The sequence below is a fragment of the Pseudopipra pipra genome, chromosome 5 (assembly GCF_036250125.1).
Source record: "Pseudopipra pipra isolate bDixPip1 chromosome 5, bDixPip1.hap1, whole genome shotgun sequence".
NCBI classification, from domain to species: Eukaryota; Metazoa; Chordata; class Aves; order Passeriformes; family Pipridae; genus Pseudopipra; species Pseudopipra pipra.
Genome location: NC_087553.1, coordinates 23,130,287 through 23,154,795, shown reverse-complemented (window position 1 = coordinate 23,154,795; position 24,509 = coordinate 23,130,287). Strand labels below are relative to the sequence as shown.

At 45.9% G+C, this 24,509-nt stretch overlaps 1 protein-coding gene across 30 annotated transcripts in view; it reads left to right on the top strand.

The window, feature by feature from the left end:
- The window catches only part of RBFOX2 (RNA binding fox-1 homolog 2), a 173,493-nt gene that overhangs the window by 81,730 nt on the left and 67,254 nt on the right, over positions 1 to 24,509 (top strand). Inside the window, exon 1 of one of the 30 annotated variants that reach the window (XM_064654957.1) lies at positions 3,522 to 3,541. The exons of 27 other annotated variants lie outside the window; for them this stretch is intronic. In XM_064654957.1, the coding sequence (XP_064511027.1) occupies positions 3,539 to 3,541 (3 nt within the window). In that variant the 5' untranslated portion in view covers positions 3,522 to 3,538. Of the gene's footprint in view, positions 1 to 3,521; positions 3,542 to 3,896; positions 4,140 to 24,509 lie in introns of those variants that run through there. 2 more of the 30 variants (XM_064654959.1, XM_064654953.1) reach the window with 2 other exon arrangements.

The following is a 24,509-nucleotide window of genomic DNA, read 5'->3' as shown; positions in this document are numbered from 1 at the left end:
CCAGAGCAGCTTCTCACCTATTCTCCTCCTCCCTCCTCAGAAACCACCCAGAAAACCCCCATAAAAGTCTTGTTTGTCACCTTTTTGCTTTTGGAGGTCCAGAGAGGATGTGTAGGGTGATAGGAAGGGGTGGGTTTGCGAGCAGCGCTCAGGGCTGGGCGAAGCCTGTATTGCAGCCTCCGCTGGGGGAGGGGGCTATATTTGGAGCATACGTGAGATTTGCTGGCCCAGTGTGTGGAGTCTTGGAGAAGCCAGAGGCTGTGGGTCAGGCTCAAATACTTTTGGAGCCAAGTGAAAGATGATGTTCTCTAGGCAGTCCTTGGCTATTCAGTGTCAGCATTCCTTGTCCTCACAGGCACCAAGTTTATCCAGAAAATGTGAAACATAGACTAGCAGTTGAAGATTATCTACCCTGAGATACATCAGATAGCCACTAAAGAGTATTTTGTTAGGTTACCTTGTATTGGGGGGTTTTATTACGCACATGAATAGAATCCACCAGCAGAAGTGTGTCTTTTGGTTGTTAAGATTTGTTCCTGATAAATTGCTTCTTTGCACTTGAAACTCTTTTTCTTCCCTCTGGCCTTGGTCCAGCTGGCAGATTTGCTCCATGTAAACTTGAGCCAGCACAGAAATGCAGGTAATGGGATGTTAAAATTGAAGGCTGTGTTTGCTCTCCACCCTTAGCAGCAAAGGGGAATTATAAGCATAGCAAAAAAAAAAAAAAAAAAAAAAAAAAGGAAAACAACTCTGAAACTCACTGAAAGCAGAGTATTTGTGGCCTCCTCATTTCCATGATTCCTATGAGTGTTAAACTAACCCAAGCATTTAAGAGTGTGCACTTTGTCAAACTAGTGGTTAGTTCTTCACCTGTGCTCTCACCAGTGTGATTTCAGTGGCCTTGTCCTGTCACCTGCTGCGTAAACATCCTTCTCCAGCTTCTTTTCCATTAGAATTTGAATGATAGGAGCTAAGCAAAAACTATCATGTACATCTGTGTGAACACAGAAGAGAATATAAAAGTGTCACAGGCATGTTCAGGTGGGAGCAATGAGGTTCGCCTGGCATGGTGAGGATGATCAGTTGTGCCCTGGCACTGCAGAGGCAGACTAGTGAAATTTGCCCACAGTTATTTCAAAATGCTACTTCTGCAGCACAGTAATGAAGTTTCAATACATATGTGCCTGTGATGCAGAAGAAATCGTAAGAACTCACAAGTATTGGCATCTAGAGCCATTCTGAATATATTGCCTTTTGAATAAATGCAGTAAGTAGGAAGGGTTGATCTCCTGGCTCTGAGCTGTGTATTCTTCAGGCTCCCAGCCTCCAGCTCTCCTCGTGCTTCTCAGTTCTTTTCAGCCCCAAGATCTCCAGTTTGGGTCTTTGGTTTTGCTCAGCAGAGGGTGGCAAATGGTGATGGTAAATTCAGGAGTGGTTCCATAATTCTCATGTAGGAGAAGCTAAGTGATGGCCCATCAAACTTATTCTGCATGGCTGAGACAACACCTGAACCCCCAGCTCTCAGTGCGGAAAGGTGAGTTGCACAGATTCACCAATTAATTTTGTCAGTTTTGTTCATTATCAGGTGTTGCTCTGTGGGTTCCAGTAAAACCCAAGACAACAAAGATCTCAAGTGTTGCCAAGTCTGGTCATGTTTTGTGTGGTATTTTTGAAGCTTTTGAAACTCTCTATCAGATGTTCATTTCAGCTGGTTTTGCAGCAATTGGAACTCCTGCAGGCCAGTGTTTCTTGTTGGCTGAGCACATCCTTTGGAAATTGGGTCTTTTCTTTTGCTCAACAGGAGCAAAGGTGGATATATTCCAAGCCACGGGGGAAGAGATGCTTTCTGGCCTACAATGGAGATGAAAGAGGGAGACCAGCAGTAGATCACACTGAAGGGAATTCCCACTCTGCTGGCACATGAGCAAAGCAGTTGTACCAACTGGGTGGTGGGAGGCAATGCAAGGGGAGGGTTCAGTGCACGGTTGGGCACCTCTGTGTCCTTAGGAGACTTTTCGATGGCAAGTATTCTAGAGGTTCCTCAGGTGAAGGCCAAAATGGAGTGGAAATGATGCTATCCTGGTTAACAGTGGCAGAATGATGGTAGCATGTCATTCCTTTGTCCTGAAGGTCTGTGCTACAACACCAGATCTGGGACAAGAAGTTGCTACCTGGTGGCACAGAGGAAACTGAGTAAACACGACAGTTAAATTACCAAGTGGAGAGAATAAAGAGATTATCCTGAGTCATTTGCAGAGATCTGATGAATGGGATGTACAATGCTGAAACCTGGTGCTTTGTCAAGTCAAAGGTTTAAGGAGGTCACTGTTTTTTGCTGCTTTGAAGTGGAATTTATACTTGGCCTAGAACTGTGCTCCAGAATCTCAGGTTTGTAATAGGGGAGGAAAAAACAAATCCAATACTTTCGCTGTTTTTGCAACATTGAATGTTATGTAGTACAGTAAGATACAAGTTAGCAGCGATGATGAGATAAAGCAGAAAAAATGTGGACTCTGACTCAGAGGCCTGCAGGCTGTAGCCATGGGGGCTGGCTTCTTCTCAGAAGAACCACAGTTTGGTCTTGTTGGGCAGCTGGCCCGTGGCTGTCTGCCTCCATGCGCTGGTGGGATGTAAGGGCTTCTGGTGTCTTGGTCTCCTGCTTTTCATGACAGAGGAGGGGACTGGGCTGTGACACTCGCTCCCGCTCACCTCTTGCTCAGTGAGGAGAGAAGGGGGAAGGGAGAGAGCCAGAGGTCAGTTTGCAGGGAATGAAATAGGGAAACTGAAAAGCACTGTGGGTCAGCACGGGCTGCCTGGAGAGCAGGACTGTAGCAGAAGCCCATGAAGCAAAACCACTAGTCTTTTTTTTGAGTGTGTAAATTATAACTGGGCCTGTTCATGTAAAGTAGAGCACATGGGGATGCAAGGTGTTACTGCACCATAATTTGACTTTTCTGCTGCTAAAGCCTGGGGAGTCTCTTGAGTACCAGGTGTCAAGAAGAGATACATCAGAGGGACAACTTGCCTGAGCTGGTTTTATCTCTGCATCATGAGCACTGGAGCATCAATACAGTCTTCTTGTCTAACCGCGGGATTGGCAGACCTGCAGTCAGCCCTGTCCTTGGGTTTCCATGGGTGCAATGTTGGGAAAAATCAATCAGAGCATCTCAGATCCCGTCTGGCAAATGGGGTAGCAGTGTATCGCTCTGTTTTACGGGGTCGCTGGGAGAACAGATGCTGCCAACCGTGGCGTGCTCAGGTGTTATGGGCCAGATGCTTGCTTAAGATAAATAGGAGGAAAAAAAGCAAGCTGGGAAGGAGTCCAGCGGTCTCCAGTTTTTATGATGATAGAAATGCAGATCCTGGCAGGGATACTGCTTCCGGTTCATCCAACACGCTATGTAACCCACGCGTTCTCCCGTTTGTGGCAGGAGGGAGATCTGTGCAAAACTGACAGCTATCTCGCCAGCATCCTCCAGCCGGGAGATGCTCCTTCCCGGCTGGTGAGGTCCAGGTGGTGGAGGCCTGGGCGCTAGGCATGGTAGGTGCGGAGGAGCGCGGGTACGCCGTGCAGTCCTGCCGGCCGGGACCGGCGCTCCGCGGGGCCACCTTCGCTTTTGTTTCTAGCTCGCGTTTGCGCCCCCGCCGAGCCCCGTGGTTCCCGCGGGGTGGTGGTGGGGTCCCGGCGGACCGGCGAGGGGAGCGCCTGGCTGGGGCTGCGGGCGCTGCCGTGGGGGACGGGCGGGGGGTGGCCGTGCCGAGCCGAGCCCAGCCGGGCGGGGCGAGGCGGGGCGCGGCGGGGGCGGTCCCGGCTCGCATTAATTACCTTCGGCATTCGGGGCGGTGCTTCCCGCAGCCATCTGGCTGAGCCGGGGGGGCGGCGCGGGGGGAGGGAGGGAGGGGGAAGAAGGGGAGGAACACGGGAGAAGAAAGAGAGGAAAAAGGGCTCGGGGGGCACCGCGCCGGCGAGGCAGCGCAGCGCAGGCACCCGCCGCCCGCCTCCACGGGGCTGCTGCTTTTTTATTTTATTTTTTTTATTTTATTTTTTCCTCTTTGTTTTTTTTTTCCCCCCCCTCCCTCCCCCCTGCGGTCGGGCTCCCCCATTTTGGTTTATGGAGAAAAAGAAAATGGTAACTCAGGTAAGGCTGGCGAGCGGGCCGGGCTGCCGGCGGCTGCCAGCCCGGCTTTGTCTGGGCGGGGAGCGGGCGCCCGGCGCGGTGCGGGAAGGAGCGGAGCGGAGCGGCCGGCAGCGCTGCGGGAAGGAGCCCCGCCGCGCCGGGCACTCGGGCTGGGCGCTTCGGGGAAGGGGTTCCTGCGGTCCCCCTGGCCGGAGCAACCTCGCAGTGCCCTCTAGAGAGAAGCGGTGCGTGAGGGTGCCCCTGCTCCGAGTTAGACTAAACCCGCCTTTGAGCGGCCGATCCCGAAGGTGAACGTCTTCCCAGCCGTTTCTCCATCCGGCTGCCGGTCACCGCGGGGGCCGGGAAGACCTTGTAGGTAGCTGTAGGCGTGGGGCTGCCCGTGTCTTCCCGGGGGAAAGAGGCTGACGTTTCCTGGGGAGCGCGCCCAGCTGCCAGGGCCATCGCGCATCCACCGCCTCGCAAGGGGATTTCGTCGGACAGTGCTCGCCTTTTAAGGCTGCTGTGCGCTTTTGGATTTTCAAATTTTTTTTTTTTTTTTTTGGCATGGCATCTGCAAGTCGCCGCCGGAGGGAGCGGGCAAAGGGAGGAATAGGAGAACAGCATCGTGGAGCTGAAATCCTTTGGAGTTAGGCATTATATAATGCCCCCGCAGTGCCTTGCAGAGATGGAAACCTTTGGGGGATATTCCCCAAGGGGGTGGAGGGAAGGACTCTCAGAAGGAACTTTTCTCCAGATCTGGGTTTCACAAGTGCTGTTTCTCGTTGGAGCTTTGCAGGTCTTAGACTAGGTGCATGCTGCCTTGGCTTTCTTTAGCCCTGGTTGAATCCCTCTTCGTTAGCTGTTACTGAGATCCTTCCTGTCCCACTGCAAGAGGCAATGCTTTTGCTGGTGTCTGACTCAGAATGATCTGCTGCAAGAAGTGACACCCACTTTGACCCTTTCCCTCTGCCATGTTTTTGTCAGTGGCTGAAAAATAGGTCTCTGTCCGCTCTGAAGGTATCTTCCCAGACTCCCAAGCACCACCGTCTGCTTTTAGTCCCTTCCATTACACATTCCTTTTTATCTGGACCAAGGCTTTCTGTTTCGAGACAGAAGAGCTCTGCAGAAATCTCCTGAGGCTCTCTGGACCTATATTTAGTTTAGCGAGTGATGCTGAAAAGCCGTGTTTTGCAGTCAGGGTCCATTTGTGTATTGCTGCGTGCTCAGAGCCTGCCTGGTGAGGTGCAGGTGTGTACCTCTAAGCTGCAGACTGATGTGTGCACATTTCGGAGAGTCGTTCCTCACAGCCTTGTACTGCAATGTGCTCTGAGCCACAGCTGTCACGCAAAGAGCCCGTGTCTGTGCAGTGCAAGAAGGTGCCTGGGTCACCAGTACGCAAGAGTGTGTAGTTCGTGTGTGCCTAGGACCAAGCACCCTGAAGCATGAGCCTGGTGGATTGGAGACATGTGGAGCTGGGAAGGATGGGATTCTGCTGGAGCGCTGGCTGAAATAGGGGAGGGTATAAACTCATCTAAAGGTTTGGGATATTCTGATAGACTTCTGGGAAATCTGTCTTTCATGGAAATTGCTAATTTACTGACCTGGGGAAGGAGGTATCAAGACTGTGCATTATTAGTATTGTTTGACCTTGAATTACAAACTGTCTGAGGAGTATGTGCTATCTAGGATAGGTTTTCAGGATCTGTGCTGTGTATTTACACACTGATGCTGAAGAAGATGCATATTTAAAAAAAACAGTAGGGGAGGAGAGCTTGGACTGTGTGTCAGTTGGGTATCTGGATGAATGACGGATAACCCTTGTAATGCAGAGTTGAGGAAGACAGCACAGGTGAGTTCAGCTATAGCACAGTGTTGCCTTCCCTCAGGGGGAGCATTTGGCTTGCTAGGCTGGTCCTTAGCAATAGTTCACTGCAGGTTTGGCTGAATGTGGGGCTGAAGGGGCATGGCAAATCCAAGATAATATCTCCAGCCACGTTATTTTCATTCTGCAGTGTTGTTTGAAGCAGTGGAATGGCCTTACTTACAACTTGTGAACTGATTTCCTTGGGGCTCTTTCTCATTTATGAAAAATAAATATTGTTGGTATGTTAAGCTGGTAATTGCCAATGAATGAATGCAGTCTCTTGTTCCTTTTGGTTCAGTCTCCAGACATTATTGCCTGCCTGGTCTGAGTTCTGTTGTGTTTTAGGGAGCAAGCTTGCCTATCTCTCTTGGAAGTCTGGGAGATCAGCTTCTACAGAGGCATGAGAGGCTGGTAGAACAAAGTAAACATGAGTGTGTGGAGTGGGAAGACTAGAAACAGTGATGGAAAGAAAGAGAGATGCTGGAAGGCAGAAACATGCTTGAAAAAGAGGAAACCAAAATTGCTAATGAGAGCAAGAGCTCAGATTCATTAACAGAAAGTACCCTTGCCTTATCCCCCTTAATCCTAAATCAGTGAAAATGAGTGTTAAACGAGGCCCAGTACATTATGTGCTAATTGCAGATAAAAGAGAGATTCTTCTGTGGATGGGAATTATATGCTAAAAGGCTTTTTCTCTGTGTGGTGCATGGTGAGGTTGCTGGCTTGCATAGAGCACAAAGCCCTCCCTTTCTTGGACAGCCCAGTGCCTTGCTGGCGTTTTCCTCCGAATCTGTTTCCCATCAGGGCTGGGAGAGGGGGAAGGTGTCGAGCATCTCAGAGAGTGGGGAGGGAGCTGCTGCCTCCTTAAGGAGTCCCGGACGCCAGCCCATGTGGCAGCCCTGGCAGCCGGTGTGTGTGTGTATGTATGTATGCCTGCCTTTGTAATGAATCCCCCCCTCCCGCCCCCCGCCATTGTCTGCTCCCCTCCCTGCTGTCGGCAGTGGAACCTTTCACCTGGGCTGCTGCCTGCTGGCGGGCCTTCTTCCAAGATAGGAAGAGGAGGAGGAGGAAGGATTGCTTGTGGTAATTAAAGCCAGACCAGGGAGAACTGCTATTTTCCGACCGCAGCACCCCGTTTTCCATCTTTCTCTGTCTTGAGTTCCCAGCTTTTGATGTGGGTGTAGGCAGAAACATCTGAAGGTCCGCTTTTGTGCAGCTGTAGGATCACCAGTCTCCATTTTGTGGCACCATTTGAAGCATCTTCGCTGCCCTGCCTGCCAGCATGCCCCCTCTTGTCCCCCCCAGCACCCCTTGGAGGCTCCAGCTAGCGCCGTTTATCTTGGCACGTGTTTGACTTGCTACACTCTACCCAGGGCTTGGGGAGGTGATGGCGTTTGTGGCTTTGAGACTAATTTATGTCCTTGTTAAAATGAACCAGCAAGCAGCCTCATTTTTTCCAGAGGTTTTCTTCCCTTTCCCTTCCCCCTTCCATAACCCTTTCCCTCCCAGATCCCATGTGTAAGTGTGAGACAACCTTGTGCAGCCAAAAGTTGCTTGCTCAGTCAGTGATTTTTTTTTAAATTAAAAAAAACCCCAATTGCAGTGCTCCTTAAATGGAGATCTTATTTAAATCAGAGCAGCAGCTGACTCATTAAAGGCCTCTGTCTCCTTTTCATTTCTCTGCCTCATTCCTTTTCCCTATCTTTCTCCATCTCCTGTTACAGTAATGGTGTGATAAAACAGATCTTTGTCTGAACTCCATGTTGGGATCATGCAGGGGGTGTGTATTTGAAGGGGGAAGACAGGAGATGGGGAACCCTGTCACGACAGCCACCTTGTGCTAGCTAAAAGTGTACAATGCATCCCATTATAGGAGACCGTCCTCCTTTGTTTGAACTGTCTGTAAAGGAGATGAGTCCCAGAACAGTCTCCCTCCTCCCATCCCTGTATGTCTGCTTTAGGTTCTGTTCCCCCCCAGGCAAGATGAATGCTGCAGGATTCCCTTGCTCCCCTAAAAGAAAGAATTAAAAAAGAAAAGCTTTTTCTGTGTGTGGTGGAACGCCTCCTTTTTTCCTCTCTGACTTCTCTCAGGAGCTACCACTATTCCCTTGTCGCTTTTCCCGGCTTTGAGGATTCCATCTCCCTTTCCTTTGGGGCCAGTTGTCCTTCCTGTTCGCTCCTTGCTTTGGTGCTACTCTTGCAAACTTGCATGAGCTGTCTGAGGGGGATTGCTCTTTTCTCTGTCTGTGGACTTGTGCTCTTCCCCTTTCTTTGCTGTTCAGAAAGTGGTGCTTGTTTGCATGGTATCTGACTCAGTGTCTATCCCCTAGCTTTTGCTTCCCTTCTACTGTTTCTTGTAGGACTTCTTTTAGTGCTGCAGACACCATTGTCAGCATCAGAGGTTTGTGTGAGAGGAATCCTGGCCAGTCACTTTTCCAGGAGAATTTCCCTGGGGAATGTAAAGATTAATTTCCATCTCACTTTCCCAGATGTTAGGACATGGTTGCTTGAGGTGGGGCTGTGCATTTTGTCTATAACTGTTGTGATACTCACTAACTCCTGATTAAGAAGGGCTTACAAATCAGTGGGGCCTGTCAGAACCCACTGAGTGAGTGTTTTTTTTAAAGTCTTTCTACCACCTGAGCTGAGCACTTTCGAATGCATTGGAGTAGAAGCAAACTGCTGCAGGCGCTTGCAGAGCTGCCTTGGGATGGCAGAAGCTGTATTCAGCGTTGCCTAGGCAGGATGGAGATGTGAAAGGGAACTTGATACAGCACTGCCATTTCCTTGAGTCCCTGTCCTAGAAATAACCTCGCTGCTCCCTAATGCATTTCTCCTGCAGGTGACTAGGTAGCTATCCCCAGGAATTGAGAAATGAGGATGTCTAAGTTTGCTGTGATATTTGTTGCCAAGGCTGTGTAAATTTAACATACTGTTGAAGTGTATTTTAAAAACTATTAATTTATGAAGTATTTCGATCAGTGAAAAGGCTGTAGTGAGCTACCAAAAATTATGAAAAGTTCAAGGTTGAGAAGGAGGGAGGCCCTTAAAACCAGCAATGTCTTTCCCTCCAGGTTATTAATTCATGATGGCTCCATTGTACTTAATTAGTATTGACCAGTCTTCTATAAAATTCTAACACCAGTGCAATGGGTGTGTCTGCATGTGATGTTTTTCAGACATGGATTCTGGTCTTATTAACCACTTCATGCTCGATGTTCCTGTTTTAGGTCCATTTTCAGCAAATGATGTGTGCAGTTGGCTGCCCCTTTGCAATGAGTTCCGTAACCTACTTACCTCCCAGCTGCAGAGTCACAGAATTCACTAACAGGCATCCCTTGGAGGTCTTAAGTACTGGGAAAGAGATGGTTAATTTGCCTCAGTCTGCTCTCAAATATTATGTAAAAGGATGTAGTCAGTATTCTTCCCATATGACATGTTCCCTGGAATTAGAGTAGAGAAATGTTAACTTTCCTACCCAGAAGTATGTTGGTGTCCTCCTGTAGAGTTATTTATGATCCTGTCCTGTGCAGGATGGTGTTTTGCTGGGCTTCTCTGGAGGTTATTCTATGACCAGTGAGAGCAGGGGATGTATAGGCTGGTTTTGTAGGATTCACAGAAGCTAGAGCGATTATTACTCAACTGAAAGCTTTTTGAAGAAATAGAGCGTGTTTTGTCTGTATAAAAGAAAATAGAATAAACGCTGTGCTTGCTAAACAGCATGCGTTAATACCTGATTTTTTTTCTTTGCAAAATTGTCCATTGAGCAATATTATTCTCAAACTGAATTGAGAGTGATCAAGATGGCGATGGGAAGGCACTCCAATTCCAGGGCATTTCCATTTTAAGCTGGGAAAGAAACCTTCATTTGTTCTCTTTATTTCTGTGTCTATTTATGATACTCTTTAATAACATGATTGTATGCTATTTTTTTCCACAAGAAAGAAAAGAAAAACCAGACAACCCTCTACCAGTCCCCATGAGCTTCAGTATATGTGGCACCATGATGACCTCTGCAAGTTATCTGTGGCAGAGCTGGCCATCCCAAATGCATCCCATAGACCTCTGCCACTTTTACTGAATGTGTAATTAGTTGTCATTTTCTGTGCGGGCCGGCTTGGTCAGTGCTTGCCAGTTGTATATTTGCTGACAGCAGAGGAATGGTGTCTTTTCAAAGTATGAAGCTCTGGTTTAAGCTTTGGGGCTGTACACTGGTATGCACACTTTCCCCTCTCTTCCATCCCTGCGTGACCTTTCCTGTCTCACCTCTGCCTTCCATCGTTGATTGATGGATACGTCTTCTTCCTCTCACTCTCTCCTCATGATCCCTGGTCAGTAGCTTGTCCCATACAAATGTGTATCTGTGCTCTCCCTGTCTCCATTCCTCTTCAGTTAAATGCCCTCCTGTTTTGGCAGACTACTGCTTTACTGCTTGAATCATTTCAGTTCCTTCTGAAGGAGCTGATTTTTAGACCTGCTTATTCTTTCTCTGCTTCTCTTCCTCCTCCTCCCTGTCCTCACTACAGTCTCCTTGTCGTAGGTTTTTTTAATTCTCCACCTCCTTGCATTCCTCATTTAGTTTGCCTTCTCTGTTCCTATTGCAGTCAAACTTGTCTGTTCTATCCCTTTGCTCACTGTCACTGTCTGTCCTGTTAGTGCCCAGGCTTCTTGTCCCAATTTACTTGCCTCCTGCTGTGCTTACAGGTCTGTTTCTTGGGGTTTTTGGATTTGAGGTAGGAAACTGCTACTTCATGTTACATCATCCCTACAAAGGAGATGGTGCAAAGTACAGGAGATGGGTCATCTCCCTGCTGTCCTTGATCTACAGACCTGGATCTGATATGGCTGGTATCTCCTGTGAAGCTGTAGATGAGCCCTGAATGAGGGCATGAAATCACAGAAAATGGGGTGCAAGCAGCACTGCCAGCCACTCTCAAGAGCATCTCTGTTTCCTGTTAGAATAAACAATATCTAAACCATTCCTGATGGCAAGTAACCTGCCTTAAAAACATTTGCAATGCCACTGCCAGCCTTTCTGAGCATTGCTAAGTCTTTCCTAGTATTTAACATAAAACTTTTTTGCCACCATTTGTTCTTTCCATAATAAATATAAAGAATGGATCAGTTCTTTCCTTTTCAGCAGGTTTTGCATAATTATTACTTTACCTTTTATTTTTTAGCCAGTTTGGACCATTGCATACAGCTGTACTAGCAGATTTAGCTGATAAAATATAAGACAGGTACTGTAGTTTTCCATAGCTTTGTTATAATGTTGGTCAGATTTTGGTGGTTTTTTTAGTGTGGTTGCTTAATATAGATTCCTGAAGTGCAAGTTTTTCTGTGAAATATGAAGTCCTCATAGGCTTTTCAGATTGTGTGGGGTGGTTTCCTCCCCCCTTAATCATAAACAAAACAAAATATTCCCCCTACTTCTTTCTTGTGTTGGATTGCTATGGCTGAAGTAACAAAAAAATTGCCAACCCCAAAATCGATTACAGATAGCTTGAAAAAAAAATTCAGTTTGAATGATTTCTCAGAATTATAAACAACTGAAAACTACATCCTGCAATGAGAAGTATCAGCCAGGCTGGCTCTATCAGCCTGCCTGTAATGGAGACTTTTACCCTGAGTAGTCTCTAAATACCTAACTGGAATTGCACTCCAAGTAGCCTGTAATCTGAGGGTGCATGGAGACACCAAAAATGTCCAAGTAATTGCAAGGGTAATCTTTCTAGCTTCTGAAGTCTGCCCTCAGGCTGGGAGTCTTGAGTATGGTTAAAACCCTCTGAACTGTCCTCCCAGTTATCCTGCTTAAAATTCATACTGTCGGCAGATGTGGTCCTGTGGAGTTTAGGATTTCTGTGTGCTTTATATAAGTCCTGGTCTTGCTGAGTTATCTGACTTGGAGGGCATATTTGACTTTCAGATAATTGCTTTTGATTAACCAGGATTTAGATAATCAGAGTTTGACCTATGCAGTGCGTGGACCATCATTCATCTATCAGGTCTCACTGAAACTCCTTATCTGAAGCCTATACTCTCTCTCCAGTCCTAATAGCAAAACCTGCTTTAAATTACTTCAAAAGACTGATTTAAAAATGCCTTGGAGACGAATTTGGATTTCTTGGATTGCACTAGTCCTCTTTTGTCTTGTGTACCCTCCATGTAGAGTGAAACCCTTAATTTGATTTGTTGTTCTTTGTAGCTTTTCCTATTTTTGCTATTGCAGCATATGAAAAGAGGTTATCAAAACTGAACAATTATGCAAAGTACTTAGGAATATTAGGGAGCAGGAGTATATAAGGCTTTTGTTTTCCAGCATGTGTCCCTTCCTGCTTTGTAAAATGTGGTTGAGAATAAATAGGACAGCAAGGGAAAGGATTTCAGAGCTTCAAACAGACAGAGTTTTAGATCTAATTTAACTTACAGAGGATTCTTCCAGCCTGAATCAGGAGGTAGAGGAGGAAGAGCATGATAATTTGGTGAAATTAGTGAATTAGTCAATTTGTTGACTGTTGGTTGGACTATAAGGTATTTGTGGTATGTTAACTTTGCTTAGTGCTCAAATATTTAATACAGCTTAGTTTGCTTTAACTTTGCCCTTTGCTTTTCTTTGTGTATGTGATGCTGTTTAATGTTGTTACATTTGCTTTGCAAAGCCATTCTTTGGTCTGTCTCCACCCTGCTCCAGGATGAAGCTCCTTCTGTCTCGAAGCAGTGGGAAAGGGAGAAAAAGTAGTTCCAGGAGTCCCTCTTATCTAAGTTTGGTTGGGGAAGTGTTAAAGCTTTTTTGGAGTCATGTTAGACTGTGTGATGGAACCAATCTATGGCAAAGAGTATGGTGGGGTGAAATATAGGAATGAGGAAGGTGGTGACTGAAAGCTGTGGTGGGAACTTGGGACAGTTCCTTGCTCCCTGTGTCCTTCCCAGGGACATGGGTGACAGACTGTGATGAGCATACAGTAGGTGTGACTGATGAAGAGGTGTAGTCAAGGAGGGACTGACCCTCTTGGTGTCAGAAAGAATTTAGGTCATCCAAAGCCAGTTGCAAACCTCCATCATAAGAGAATTTTTCTGAGGGACTCTAGGTCTTCAAAGCTTCTTTTGATCAAAATGCTGCAAAGAGTGTGAGAATGAATTTATCTGGTAACATGGACTTCAGAAGGGTGGAAAAAATACTGCGGAGATCTCAGTGCTTTGTCAGAAAGCAAGATTTCTAAATACTTTGTCTTATTCAGGGACATGAATCTAAATTGGGTTTAATCAGATTAAAGATCCCTGAGCTGTATTTTCCATCAGGTCTGAAACTGTAGCTTTGAGCAGCCCAATGGTGACTGGCCCTAGACAAAAGGAAGGTCCTGTAACAAGCCCTGCTATGAAGAGGTAAGAAAGGCGGTGACTTTACTGTCCCTTTCAGCTCAAATGTGATTTCTCAGGGCTTTTTTGGGGTTTTGTTAGGAGTACTCTTAACTGATTTTGACAGCTGCAGGACTTACTGCAAGTGTGGCACAGAAGTCAGGAGAAAGCTGCACTGGAAGCTGCAGAGCTGAGAGTCTCCATTCAGATCTGTGCCTACCCTGCCTCCTGCCTGCCAGCTCCAAGCCTCCCTGCCTGATGGGTGGCCGGGGTCCTGCTTGGCAGAGCTCAGCCACGTGGCCCAGAACGCATCTCCCAGCCAGCCTTCTGCTTAAAGCAGAAGTATTTAGAAAGCTGGTGGCTTTTTTTTTTTTAGTGGGTGGATAGGAAACTCTGACCTATGTTATTTGTAACACAGAGAATAATAGCTGGAGCTGAGTAATAGGAATTTCTTAATGTTTTGGAGGAGCATAAAGGAAGATAAATTTCATTCTTCTAGGACATTTGTAGAGGGCTGTAGTGGCTTTCAAAAGTGTAGTAGGCCTCTAGGTTAGCTGTGAGGCTCTGTGTGTCACTGTACAGTTATTCTGAGACACTCTGTGGCCTAAATCTAGGAGAAAAGAATCTGGTGGCAGGAAAGAACCACGTTTGACTGACACGATTTAAATGCAGAGTTGTGATGAGCCTCCTGGCTACTTTTCAGGCAATCCTAGCAGAAATGTTCCTGTAGCAAATCATAAAATCATAGAATAATAGAATAGTTTGGGTTGGAAGGGACCTTTAAAGGTTATCTAGTCCAACCCCTCTGTCATAAGCAGGGACATCTTCACAATCCAGCTGTGAAGTGGTTCAGGAATTGCCCTTAGCTGTGTCTGTCCCAAATTTCTGCTTGGGATTACTGTGCCTGTATGAGCTGCTCCTGTGCCCCCATGTGAGGTCAGCTGTATTAGTCCTGCTCTTGCTTAAGTGCATGGAGATGAGTCTGTTGATTAGGTGTGATGTTGGTAGTACTCAGCAGAAGCAGAACACAAAACTAGAGGCTGTTGCTCAAACCAGTTCTTCTGTGATCATCCAAGATCAACCATGGCTATAAAATGCAGGTGGTCCTTGTACCCTGTGGTGCCAAATACTGGGATTCTGGAAAGGCTTTATGTCCTAGACATGCAAGGGGAAGCTAAAAGAGCAATTTTCATTTTAAAGGATTTAAAGGAAGTTTTTCAGATACATCAGTCTCCCTGTGAATCGTCTAGTGCATTTTCAAGTCCTAACAAAGCAAAGGGACTTAAGTTAACAATAGATATGTTTGCTGCTGTGGGCTACTACACATGCTGTCGTTGGCCACTTTTGAACATTAACTCTTCCTAAAAATTTAATAGGACAGAAACAATGCTTGGTTTGTGATGATGGGCAGTTCAGAACTCGTCAAATGAAATAAAGTGAAAACCAAGTGTTGAGGGCTAGTGCTGAAGAACATTTCTCAGGTTTGACACTGATGAAGTATATCTGTGGGCTGTGCTGGCCTATCTGGGAGATGATTCCATGGAGCCCGTCCAGCAAGCTGGGTCTCCGGCTTCCCAAGCTGAGTGTGTTGGGTTGCAGACATCTGTTTTGAAGGAGCATGTTTGTAGGACATCTGTTTTGAAGGAGCATGTTTGTAGGACAGAGCAACTGTCCGTGTCTGTCTGTTCCATGCAGTAGCTTCAGACTGCGGAGAAATTATTTCAGTTCCTTATGTCCTCATTGATTTGGATCGAAAATTTTACATCTTCAAAGGAACAATTCACTTCTGCTTTCTTCTTGTTTCAGTTAATTTGGCTCGTTCTAAAGCAGTGAGGATTATCATCTGGACCATTTACATAGTTGTGCTGCAGGATCTCCTTCATCCCTGACCTCAGTTAGTGTTAGTGTTTCACACATCACATCTCTTAAAGGAAGCGGTTGCACCTTTGAAAATTAGAAGATCTGGCAGAGTCTGCTGAAATCTTGGGGTGTTTTAGGTCAGCTGTCAGTGATAGTAACCTGATCTATGGCAAATCTTTCCCTCCCTCTCCCCGGGGTGCCTGCTCTGCCCTTTGCATGCCAGTGAAGCTGATATGATCCAAATTAACTTTTACATCTGTTTGCATTTATTTTCTGAGTCATGAGAGGTCCTCAGGAGCCACAGAATTAAACCTTGTTTTCCTTCCTAACACTTTTTGTATGGTATCAAACACGGGTTTTTATTCTTGCCTGGGATCAGATGCTGGTTTTTTCCATGTTAGTGTGCTGCTGGGTATGTGGCCCATCATGGGAATAACACAGAGCTGCACAGTCAGCAGAGGAACACTTGTTATTTTGATGTCTGCTGTAAAATGGTGGCTCCTGCTGGAAATGACTTGGTGAGGTAATACTCATGTTCCGAGAAGTTTTCCTCTATCTTTGTATGAGGTCTGTTAATAAGATAGGAAAGTACAAGATGCTTTTTGGGTCAGGTTGGGTCTGACTTCTGACTGGATCCTTTAGTTTCAGTGATATATAAAGGGCAGCTGGCGTGGTGGTTAGAAGCAGAGATGTAAAATCCCAGGACTCACTGCTGGGAAAGCAGCAAGATTTTTGTCACTCTCTGAATTACACTGCTGTGACTGCTATTTTATACTTTTAATGTAAACAGCATCTTTTTGGTGGCATGGCCGATCGCCAGTCTTGAAGGAGGGATGCTACCGCTCTTTCAGGAGCAGAAGGGACAGAGGGTGGTGTCAGGTGATTGATCCACCTATTCAGTAGGCAGCTGCTCTTCCTTGACATGGAGAGAGGTTTTGCTATTTGACAGTTCAGTACTGAAGTACAGTTCAGTACTTCAGCTTGGAGCCATTTCGTGCCACAGACCAGGAGAATGAGAGAGAATTTCATTAATAAGAAACTAACCATCCCAAACAGGCTGTGCAGCACTTGGGTCCTGCCTTGGTCTCTTCCCTTGGCTATGAGGACCAGGGATGAAATAACAGGAGCTCTGGCTTGCCGTAGGAAGCTCACTCTTGATGTGCTGTGGGGCCCTTTCTGCGCAAAGCAAAGACCCGGCTGTTCTCCTTCAAAGGACTAAAAGCAGCTGAAATGAGACTGCAGGGGAATTTAGCAGTTTAATTCAAGACTGTGCATCTGCAGACCTTGCTGAGTTGTTGCATACCCTTGCACGCTCCCTGCTGTGCCTAAGCCGTGACAGGGCTGAACCATTTGGTGCCCAGCTTGTACCTTAAGCTGGGCCAGGATCCAGGTATGAGAAGTGTGTTCTTGCGCAGTCCGAGAGGCATCTTGGACAGCATGTGATACATTGAGATTGCAGCTTAGTTACCATCACCTTTTAAAAGATGGTCCATGGGTACCAAGAAAGGCAGAGATGACTCTTTCTATATACTGTTTATTACGGTCTTTACCTGGAAAGGAGATGTCCTGGTGCAGCTCAGTTAGCCAGGGCAGACTAACTTGTGCCTGTCATTTAAGATAACCCTTTGTCTGCTGGCTGCTGTTTGTGAGGGTGTCTTTTTGGCTTCCTTTCACTCAGAGGAGCTGTACCCGTTTTCTGAAGCCTTCTCCATGTATTGTGTAACCAGCAAATATCTCAGATCTTTTGAATCTAGAGAGATACGCAGTGGAAGCTGTTATGAAACGTAATTTTTGATTCTGGCCAAAGGTTTCATGGCCCTATAAATTTGATCCTGAGTAAGTGTTTTTATATGTGATTTTGATTTTCTGCGAAATTTTAGTTACCCCATGAAATAGTCTTTAAAACCCAAAAATTTAAAAGCGAGACTGTAGCTAAGGTCCTAGTTAAAAACCCAAGCTTTTATCACTATGACAGTCGAAATAGCCCTCAGTACATGAAGGGCATGCAGGTGATAGCTGAGTAAATGAATGCATTTTCTATTACGTCCTAAACCTGTTTTCTAGCCAATTTTATTCATGCCAGTGATGGCCAAGTTGTGTACATCTGTTAGCATCCCACTGAGAGGCCAGCAGAGCTGCTCGCACCGGAGAAATGCACCACTGAAATTAAGGAGGGAGTTGTGGGGGGAAGAGGAAGATTGTCATGCATTCTCGCTCGGCCGGGTGCTGTCAAGCTTTTGGCTTTGTTGCTCTTAGTTTCTTGCTTTTTTGAGGTGCAGTATTAAAAGATTTAAGATCCTGTGGAGTCTTCAAGGAAGTTATTTTCTTCCTGAGAGTGAGCACCCAAAAGCCCAGAAGAGGTGAAAGCAAAGCATGCACTCGTTGTGTTCTGCACCTCTCTGACAAGTGGAGCACTTTTTTACTTTTTCATGGGTGTTTCTGCTTGTTTGTAAAGTAACCCGAGCTGTGCTCGTGAATATTTGAGGCTCTCTGTTGAGGTCTGGAAGGAAGTAAGGCCAAGGGAGGGCAGGCGGTGTGAGAACCGGAGGGGCAGAACAGGGAGCAGCCCCGGCTCTGCGTGGTTGTCTCAGCTCTCTTGTGCTAGTAGACTTCTCATTGGGATGAATGTGCTCTGAAATATTTATTGCCCTGTTTAAATATTCATCGCTGCAAAGGCAGTGCAGCCTGATGGCAGCAGTGGAACCTCAAGGGACAGGGGCCACAGCAGTCCCTGGCATTTTCTTTCAGTAATATGATAAAAATATATTTAAAAAAAATAATCGGGCATTCCCCCACTGCAAGATTGACAGGAGCAGTCAGGCGTACATCTCGGTGTTTCCTCTTCGTGCCAGAGACTTGTATTTGCTCTCAGGCTCTTATGCTGGGGTGCTGCTCTTGGTTGCCAGATGCTAATGCTTTTTTTCCAGGCCTGTATCCTGGAGTGAGCGGCTTTGTTTAGCCTGACACTGTGTGCGTGAAAGGGGATGTACAGAAGGGCAAACCGACTGGCTGAAAGGGTTTAAGTTTTGCATATCCTGTGCTCTTGTCTTTCTGTAGGTGCAAGAGGAGGGAGAAAGAAGTATCTTTAATGCACTTGGCTGTGGAAGGTGGAGATCTGCTGGGAATTATGCAGGGGGGTAAATTTCACGGGAACCTTTGCAGTAATGTATTAAGGGAGCTGCAGATGCTGACAGGCATGCCACTGAAACGGGATTGCCCTTATCTCAGTTTAGCTTTTAAGGTTTATCAGTTTAAGCTTTAGTAAAATAGAGCAGTTTAAAAGTGGGACTGCCAGTAGTTTAATGTGAATATTTGGTATATCACTACTATGAGACCCGCACACGCTTTCTGTGACCAAGCATTGATGTGGTGGTCGCAAGGGAGAGGGGCATTCTTCCAAAGGTACTGCTGAGCGGGGGGCCACAGGAGCTGCATTAATCTCACCCAGCCCAGGAGAAGACACCTGAAAGGTGGTCAAATGTGCTGCTGACCTCGAGTTTTACCTTTCAGCTGTGCAGGTGGCCTGTGTAGGGGAGAAGTCTATACTGGTTTGTGGTTACAGCAGGAATTTGGTAAACATACATTAGCTGGAAGGCCTGGGGGAAAGAGGCTTTAAAAGGATTTTATAACAATGGGGAAATCTTTCCTGAGATACTTGACAAATTCACTGTGTACAAACCAGCTTTGTGCTGGCTTACATGGGCGTGCTTTAGAAGTTAAGCATAAGTGAAACAGGTAGTGGCAGTAACATATGCTAAATGTCCACGTAGCCTCTTGTTCTTGTATGAAGTGGCTTTCAGGTGCATTTTCAAGTTGCGCTTAATGTAGCGTAACTGTGGGCTGCTGTGAGAAGAATAGTCCCCCTCGTCTCTCTGCCCTGGCCATATGTTCAGCCTCCTCACCACTTTGGGCATCGTGCTTAAGCAGATATAAAGCGAGACAGTTCAGTTTATGACCAAACAGATGACTATTGTTTGGATTAATTTTCTGGCAATGGCTGTGGCATGACAAGAGCTCTCAACGGCCGGGGAGGGAAGCGGAGCCACTGATTCTGAGGCCAGTTGGTAGTTTATCATATTAGGTGGTACACAAAACTGCACCTATACTTTTCAATAGCTTTTTCCTCTCCGTAAGGTTAAGTCATTTTGCATATAAATGTGTATGCTGAGTTTAATCATTCGTTTATGTGCATTGACTTCCACCAGCTCTTGTTAGCTTTCCAGAATATTGTCCTATAGATCTGGCTTTAGATAGCCTCTTTTGGCTCTACATGTGGTGTGGGCCATTATGTCTTACTCAGGTACCTCTGTTTTGAGTGACATAATGTTTTCAGCACAAAGGCGCAAAGAGATGGAAAGGACTGAGTCCTTCTCAGCAGCTGACTTAATGACCATCATTTAGAAATCAGCAAACAAAATGAAATGGTGTCTTTTACCGGAGCTGAATTTATCAGTCTCAGCTTTTGGCTATTTCTTGATGCCTTTTTAAATTAGATTAAATATTATAAACATGTGGTTTTTCCCCCCTCACAATTAATATACTTTCACAAAATAATCAGTTGCCACTTAATTTTTTAAAAAAATTATAAGCAAAATAAATTGGGCTTTTCAAGTTTTTCAGTGCACAGCCATATGGCTTTTTCCAATCTTGTCGTCATTTCTGTGGCTCTTTTGTGTTCCTTTTGAATTTTTTAATTCTGTTTTTAAAATTCATATATGGAAGCATGTGTCTTATTTTTCATCTGGCCAAGGCCACGTACCAAAGTAGCAGTGCTTCCCACATCTTACTTGTTGGTAATATATCTGAACAGCTGTAGTCACTGTTTGTGCCAGGCTGCTGCACTGGTGAATTGCTTCTCCATGACTCTCTGCTCCTATCCAGAACCTCTGCTTTCCAGGACACATAGTGGAGGCTTCCTTGAAAAATGGAAAACTACTCTTGGAACAAATGCGTAGCAGGAGATAGCAGAATGCACTGCTGGAATGGAAAGTAACTGTGGGAAGAAATCTGCGTTTTTAAACCGGCAAATTTCTGTTCTCAAACATGTGCCAAGTCAGTCACAGACTTCCTCCGCCCTGTGCCCTGAGAGCAGCTTGATATAATATTGCTGCTGCGTGACTGAGTCCTGGTACTCGAGTCACAGATGGGTCCCGTTTGCCTCATCTCATCTCCTGTCTTCTGTATGGAATTCTGACCATATCCATGATAGGCCAGGGGCAGTGAAAATGTGACAGGACTGAGATGTTTAGCTGCTTGCACAAAAAAACCCCCAAGAGCCCCAAGAGGAGCTCTGGTTTTGTGTTTAAGTATGCTGTATGTGTCTCGTCCCCCACCTTTGCTTCGTAGTCACGTCCGAACACGTGGCTCCTCGCTATGGTTTCTGCCAGCTCTGCAGTTCTTTCCGAGGCATTCGGCGCTCTCCAATTGATTCCAGATGTGTTCTCCCCTTCCCAGCGCTTTCTCCCTCCCTCCTCCTCCTACGCTGGCAGCAGAGGCAGGGCTGCTTTTTTTCCTGTGCGGTGCTGGAATTAGCGCAGGCAGGCGGGAGGACTTTCCTGCTGGCCACTGAAATCTGGGGAATTGAAGGGGCCTGTATAAGTGCAGTATAAGTGAAGCTGCCAGACAGGGCTTTAAGGTTTGTCTTTCCTCCAGGAGCCAAGTCAGCTCAGAGCAAGACCTCTGCACAGCTCGGTACTGCCTTCAGCTTATAGCCCTCACAGCAGGGAAGAGGGGGACAGGAAAGCCTGGTACCAAAACTGATCTTCAAAATCCTTCCTAAAAGAACACTGGATATAGAGAGAGATCTGGGAGAGTCTATTACAGATAGCTGTGTCGATTTGAGAAATTCTTGTGACTAAAGTAGATACAAATCTTTGTAAGGGGCTGAATGAGCTTCATGAGGATTTAAGCAGTCAGGAAAGCCGTTTGAATTCTTGACGTTGCAGGAATAACTCCTCACACTCACTGGGGTTTGGTGGTGTACTTGCAGATACATGATGATAGTCCATTTGCAGAGCAGAGACATGGGGTGAAAAATTGTTTATCTGTCCAGCACCAGCTACCTGATTGGGCTTGGAGAAGCAGTACTGGTTTTCTGAAATATGTCATCTGGAGGGTTACTGTCTTCCTTGAAACAAAGCTGTCTGAAGCGAGCAATCTGATTGCAGAATTAGCTGAGGTGACAGTAGATGTGACACTGCCCTGACAGCCTGGTCAAGAGATACCATGGCACCAGGTGGGATTTTCTTCCCTGTTATATTTTCATATTCTGTAGCCCTTCTTTTTCTGAGCAGCACCAGGAACCACTGGTTAGCATCGAGAGTAAGGCAGAAAACCAGCACAGGAAAATCCTCTGTGCCATTTAAAGTGTCATGTACATGAGTGCCCGTATACCCTGATGCAACCATGGAACACTCCTGAAAGAGCAGTTAGCACATTCCTTCCCCACCACTGGCCTCTGCTTCCCTGAGAGAGGATCTGCAATCATGCAGCTGAAAGTGTGATTGGTTTGCTAATCTGCTGAATAGCTAATCACAGTTAGTTTGGATTAAACATACGTGACACATCTGCAGCACACTGTTTCTTAGCTGTGACTCATTTGAATTCTAGTCCGACAGAAGAAACTTAAGCGCCTTTTCCTGATGGTAGAGTAATCTCCCCTGTGTGGGACATGCTTCTGCTGCTCTGGGTGCCTGCTGGATTAACATAGGACTAGATGTGTAGTATTTTGAGACTTTATTTTCATGCTGATTTGTTGAAAGCTAGTCATCTTATGGAAATCTTTTTTTCCCCCAAGAATGTTTGACTATGAATGTGAAGTGGAAAACAGTCACTTGGAATACTGCAGAGGTGGGGAGAAGACAGCCAGGAGAGGTGCTAAAGGACCAATCTGGAACAAAAAATTGAGCCTGAGCTTTTTTCTTACTTGCTGGCTTTGTTGCTGAAGATATATCCATCCTGGTGACTTTTTCCTTTGTTCCACACCCCTACCCCCTTCTCCCCAATAATTCTCAGAGGTAGTTTCATTCCTAATATGGAATGGAAACAGATGTTGAGACCCCAATGTCGTCTCTTGAAACACAATTCTCTCTAATCAGCCCCAGAGAGCGTGAATTGATTGAAAGCATTTGTTGGGATGTCTTTATGCTAGTAACATTTAACTTTTTTTTTTTTTGAATGGGGAATAATGTAGATTTCAGGAGCAGAAATCAGTGCTTTTTAAAATCTGAAAGCTGTGTTTCAGGCTGGTAAGTAGATGTGGCCCTGGGCCTTATTAATGTTGCATAACTCTAAAGCTTTGGCTGTATCCAACAGGAAGCCTCTTTGCAGGTTGCCCAAGGGCTTCTTACCAAGTGTGTATGCATTCAGCACTGAGAGCCTGTGTTTGTGCAGAGCAATAGAGTAAAAGTTGGCCATTAGTGGACAGGATGGTAGCATGGGGATGAGTGAGTGCTTCCTGTGTATAAGAGTAAGATAAGACTATAATTTTCTTTTATCCTTTCTTACAGAAGGGGGCTTGAACTTCTTCTCTATAAAGTTCTTAGATGCATTAAAAAGAAAAAAAGGCCAGCTGCTTTATTTTACAGAACAGTTTTTGGTGGCATGGAATGATAGAGTGTGTATTGGAAGATAACTTGTTCTTCCTTTGCTTTACATATCTAGGAGAGGGAAGGGCAAGATTAGATAATCTAGTGCAAGCTTGCACCAGGAAATTGAAGGAAACATGCCTTTAAATGGTTAGCTAGGTGCAAGCTTGAGTGCAGGCATCTCTTTTTTCTTTTTTTTTTTTTTCCCCTTTGGTGCAAGATTAGCTTATTGAGGCTTAACTTAGCCCAGTGCAAAAAGCATTTCTGAAATGATTACATCCAATTTAAATTACAAAAAAAAAAAAAAGAAAGGAATACATATGAACTTTTCTCTGTTTTAACAGAACTAGCATAAAAGTCCAGCAGATATTTGCAGAACTACCATAGATAGAGCCCTGCTTTTGGGAGGATTCAGGAGGAATTGCTCTTATGCCCATGGTAGTAAAGTGAAAATCCAACATCCTTTTCTGTTACCCCAGTGTGTCGTAGATCAAACAAAGATCAAGCTCCAGATGTGCAGATGAAATACAAAACTTCTTATTACCGTGATCCTCTTCAAGGTGCTTTTATGATCAACCCACACCAAGAAAGAGTGTTGATTTTATCAGTCTCGGTCGCCAGACACACAGGCATGCCAGTCTTGCTCTTTGGAGTTACAGAAATGCCTTTGTAGCATGGACTGTGGGTGTCAGGTTAGGGTCACATACCCCTCTGAATCCAGGAACAGGTTTGTACAAAGATGAATGTGAGATGGTTATATCCTTTGTATATATGCTTTTCACCTCCAGATTTCCTTTCTGTAGGCATTTTACCCGCTCTTCCCATTCAGAAGCTAATCTGTAATGAAATGGCCATGATGGAGGAAGTGTTATTGCTGCATTTTTATATGGAGAGCTCATATGGTGTTTGTGGGCACCTGCAGGGTCGGCGTGGCCAAGACACTGGTTTGGGGTGTTTGGGGAGTTGGAAAGCCATCACTTCATCATCCTGTGCATCACTTTCCCTTGTGTTTGAGTATCCTCATGGCCCTAAAGAGCAAAAGCACAGTTTTAAAAATTAAAGCTTAGGTTCTATGTGCTGTGAGAGCTACCAGTGTAGGGTGGGGTTCCTCTCTGGTGTAATGAAATGCCCCAGCCTCTGTTTTTCTGGAAGCGATAATGCTGGAGTTCCGGGTGTGTCTGGGGAGCATTGTTCACGCTGGTTTGTATCTATTCCCATTTGTGAAGAAATTGCTTGTTATCAGTGGGCAAATTGTGGGATTGCCTGGGGAGAGGGTTAATGCATGCTGGAGACTGCAGTTCCCTGGCAGCCTGAGCTCATCCAAGAGCTGGTGCCCATGGCCCTTCCCTCCCCAGCTTCTCCACCCCCTGTCCTTTCTGGCTCTGATTCTCCTCTAGCTCCTTGCCAAGGCATTTCAGCACTCTTAAGTGGCAACAAAACTAACCTGACAACAAAAAGTGAGTAATTTTTCTTTTTTCCCCTGGGATATGTGTTGAAAGGACTCAGCAGTGGGCAGGCTGGCAGGGAGAAGAGGGCAGGAGTGCACAGCTGGAGGTGGGATGGTGACAGCTCCAACCAGATCCTCTCTGAACCTGCAGCTCAGAACTGGGAAGGGAGACTGTGTTGGAAGAGGCTGAGAAGAGGACCCTGCTAGAGCAGCTTTTTTGTTCGCCTGTGAGAAGGGGAGGGGGAAAAAATCCTCAGCCTATTATTATTTTTATTATT